General features: G+C 38.3%; 1 protein-coding gene across 1 annotated transcript in view; it reads left to right on the forward strand.

The window, feature by feature from the left end:
- Positions 1-4,493, forward strand: part of LOC101854597 (GTP-binding protein REM 1-like) — a 169,044-nt gene that overhangs the window by 157,056 nt on the left and 7,495 nt on the right. Inside the window, exon 5 of the mRNA XM_013086372.2 lies at positions 2,803-2,888. Coding sequence (XP_012941826.1) covers positions 2,803-2,888 — 86 coding nt within the window. The remainder of the gene's footprint in view (positions 1-2,802; positions 2,889-4,493) is intronic.

Below are 4,493 nucleotides of genomic sequence, written 5' to 3' on the forward strand. Positions count from 1 at the left end.
TATTGAGTTCTAAAAAGAAAGGATTTAAAAAAGAATGAAATGATAATCTGGTTTCAAAGTACGGCAATCTCTTTTAGGACTTCAAAAAGTCGCATTATGCTGGTGATGTGAACAAGACGAATAAGCCATCGATACACAAAATGTATTATTATTTAGTCGTCTACGCAACCCTCATCACCTTTTTAACAATTTGCGTCTCATCTCACCAATTGGCGATGTTTACCACCCAGTTTCTTTAAAATTTCCCCAAAATATGATGGCAAAGTGGTTAAACATATGACGGTCAATCAAGAAACTGTTCTGAAATAACTCCCACCTCCGACAGATCAGAATCAGATGGGTAAGTGGGCATCGAATCTAAGTTGTGGTGGAATAGCTTACTTCCTACTGAGCGGACAATGCAGTCCTTTGTAAAACTCAGTTTCCTTAATATCCTCTTGCTTCAGACATCTCATGTTGTTGTGTTGTTGTTGTTGTGTGAAGGACCGACATCACTGCACAAGGGGCATTCCCATAAGCGCTCCGTCCCCTGAAGAAGCACATCTCGAAGTGTGTAGATGCTGACGGTTCCAAGTAATGGTTGATTCCATATCCTTCTGCTCCTCCCACTCAGTCTTGAACTTCTGCAGGCGCCCTATCCACTTTCAAGTTTCCGAAGTCGCTCAAGATGATGGTATTTCGTCTCTTCTTGATAAAAAAAAAGAGAAAAAGATATCTCATGTATCCGATTATATTGGAAAAAGACAAACCTGACCTGAGATCGATGGATTTTGTTTTCCCTAGAGGCAGCTCTCTGCCACCCTCGACCCTTCCCACTGCCACAAAACAAAGGGGGGGGGGAGGGGAGGGGGGGAGCACTAAAAGTTCGAAGAAAAACGAATGAAACAAATAAACAAGGGAATGTCTCACAAAAATGAACCATTGAACTTTGACGTTCATCGCACGTAATATGTGTATTGATCAGAAGGGAAACATTTAGATTTTCTATCTTGCCTTCCGTTTATGTTTTGTACTTTCTTTTTAACTTTCATAAAAAGTTTAGAGCAGTTTTACCGTAAGAAAATCTGTTTACGTTTGTCTGTTGATCAAACATAATATCTGCCTTTAAAAATAGAAAGTGCGTGCAACTACTCAACAACAGTGAACAGTTTTGTAGTGTACAACATTATCTACACTATTTTTATCTTAAGAAGTGAGTACATCTGTAAAACTGCCGGTAAGAGTGAACAGGTAACAGCATATTCTGAGTGAAGTTTCTATTTTCAGCTGAAATTTCATAACAAAGCTGGCTTGCATAGTCTCAGCCACCTCATGCAGTCTGTACTCCTGCTATTACCGAAATATAAAGCTTTAAGATTGCGAACGGGAATTCTTTCTTTCTTTCTTTCTTATTTCTTTCTTTCTTCCGTGTTTATATTGTCAGAACAGAAAGATCATAAGAGACAGTATACCAGCTTCTGTATCGGTTAGATGCTTCACCGTTATATGCAGAAGACCCAAGTTCGAATCCCAAGTGGAGAAATTTTGTATGGAGTATCTCAGTTTTTCTGCTGGGACGTAGTATCCGGAAGGGTCGAAGCCCGCCTCCCAATCTAAATTGTGTCGATCGGGGTGTAAAAAACACCTACAAGTATACTGACGAGAGTCAATTCTACTCCTCTGTTATCTATATAATGACTCTGTCTCTGTGATGTTTTGAATGGTCAGCTTACTTTAAAGAGAAAGAAACAAAGGTAGGTAAATTGTTGAGATGTAGCGAGCTAAACAACCCCTTTCAAATCAACAATGTTACTTATGGGCAATGACGTGCCATTTATCGTCACAACTCCCACAGATTTGAGCCAAGTGGATGGAAAGCCACAACACATGAGGATATATAAATAACCAAAGGTCAAGAATCCGCAGTCGAGGATTCAAACAAGGGTCAACAAACACCTGTCTGGCTTCCTCTGGGGATTCTTTATTTTACATTCTATGCTCCTATCGCTCCAATGTATGCCATTAAGAAGACAGGTCTACTCTCGAACCGATGTTTGAGGATCAACCCAGAGTGTGGGGGAAACTCTCACAGAAAGACGAAGACACTGAATATGATACTAATTTAAATACAGACGAAACTGTCTAAGACGGACAACCATTCACAAGGAGAAAGGCAGTCTTAGACGGGGGATCGTCTTACACAGTATCTATCATTATAATGTGAAACAAAAATACACACGTTGAGAAATAGAGAGTGGCCGTTTGTACAGTTGATTGTCTTATAAGCTATATGTGATCATTATAGCAGGTTCGACTGCATTATCAACGTAGGAATCTGATTTTCGTACATTCTCCAACACCAGTTCCAGTCGGTCTGTGTCATTAAAAACTTATGTTCTGAAAGGCGTGCCTTATCACTGTTGGCATTATACTGGACAACAATATACAAAACCATGGCTCGAATCCCAAACAGGACGCTCGATGACATTAGTTTGCTTTGGGGGTCATTTAGTCGCGGGCATGTTATTCAAATTATGTATTAACCCCAGATAGCAACATTTTACTGGAGAAGGAAGAAAACAACTAATTCTTTTACGAAATGTACCTTTCTTTCTTTTTTTTTTGTTTGTTGCTTTTTTCCAACCTTCAGAATTTGAATTTTCACAAAAATTAATATTTGTTAGCATATGCAACCGATACCACAGATTAAGAGACTGCAATGAAAAAAGAAATAAAAATTGTGGCTAACTACATTTTTACATCTGGCAGGCATAGATCTAGTCTCATGATAATATCTTTATTTCTTTTCTTGTTCATTTCCAGCGGACGGTGATATGACAGAGACCACAATAGTGCCTGTGTTACTGGACGGCGAGGAGTCCGTGATGGAGTTTATTGACGGTGCCGACGTGAGTACTGAAGGATTGATTTGTACAATGTTTTACGCCCCCATCAACACAGTTTGACACATTTAGGAGGTTGTCAGCTTCCTCCACCCTGTCAGTCATCGTCAAGCCAGGCTGAGTAGGACACAGCATCCCAAAAGAATGATGAAGATACTTGATCAACAGATTTTACCAATTCTGAAATCATGTAATCTAAGTCCCATCTTTTGTGTGCAAAGACGTTCGAGGGCGTTCTTTAACCGTTTCTGAAATCATCCATAGAATGTCAAGATAGGGCGATTGTAGAAAGTCTGAACTAACACACCGTCACTACTTCGCGACCTGAGTGCTTTTTCGTCGTATCTCCATAATTTTTAACAGTGAAAATGTGACATATTTTTTAGCTCATTCTTTGTTATGAACTGTTTTCACTCTTATAATAACTGGAGATACGACAAGAAAACACCGAGGTCACAACTTCTTGATTTCACTTTTGCAGCCATAGAGCTAGTACAATTGTCGTAATTTTTAGTCTAAAAGCGAAATCTCAAATGTTTAGATTTTGACATGCAGTTAAATAAACAACAACAACAAAATAAATCAGAACTTGTAAGATCTAAAACCTACGCAAAATAAGAATATGTGAAGCCTGCTGACAAAATGAGTTACTTCTCAGATTCAAACCCTATGGAAATAGATATATCATTCTTATGGGTGACGTTTTTACAATTTATAATTGTGAAATAATAAAAAGCATGTAATACTTAAAGAATATGGCATCATTAGAAAATCTAATAATTTGACCATAGTGTCGATTTTTGTGAAAAATCTCCAAGTGTGGAATGCGAGAAGTAACTCATTTTGTCAGCACGCCTGACATATGGGCAAAAAAATAGTGACATCTTTTGTTTAAACTGCAAAGCCAAGACAGCTAATAGGGGTACTAGTCATTAATTTTTTCCACTTCTAAGAAATAATATTATAACGTCCACTGTTTCATAGCCCGTCTTTGACGTCACGTACGTACACAAGTATTATAGTCCAATACGTGATAATATCATCCACGTCGAAACCCCCAAAGAGACTAACATTCAAATGTGAGGCAGCGTGGTGGAATCAGGCTCTCGTCAAAATAATCAAAGTGAAGAAAACTGCATTTCCCGGCAGGTTTGTGAATTTTTATCAAATTTTTGTTTTTTTGGCTCAACACTTTTCATGCCCATTAAAGAACTCATTTCTGTGTGGATTTTTCTTTAAAAGCGTTGATTAAAGGCACAAAAATGCAAATTTTCAGTTACCATGGACTCTTAAGCTTAGGGAATAACTAATCTTTGGCGGCCATTTTCTCCCTAATTTTACCTCTGAAAACAGGTGACCCCCACCTCCTTCTTTCGCAAATATCTTGACTTGTATTCGAGATAAATGGATATTTTTTTCATCCAAATAAAGACAAGTGAATAAGCTTTAAGATTATACCAATAACTCTACAAGACCAAAAACTGACGAGAGTCTGATTCAACCACGCTGCCTCACAAATGTTGATATTACATTAGGCTACAAATTTCGACACCTAAAGAACCATATTTAACTCCAATTATCCCCTCCGAAAGACACCAGCGCAACCCCCCC

The sequence above is a fragment of the Aplysia californica genome, unplaced genomic scaffold (assembly GCF_000002075.1).
Source record: "Aplysia californica isolate F4 #8 unplaced genomic scaffold, AplCal3.0 scaffold00460, whole genome shotgun sequence".
NCBI lineage: Eukaryota > Metazoa > Mollusca > Gastropoda > Aplysiida > Aplysiidae > Aplysia > Aplysia californica.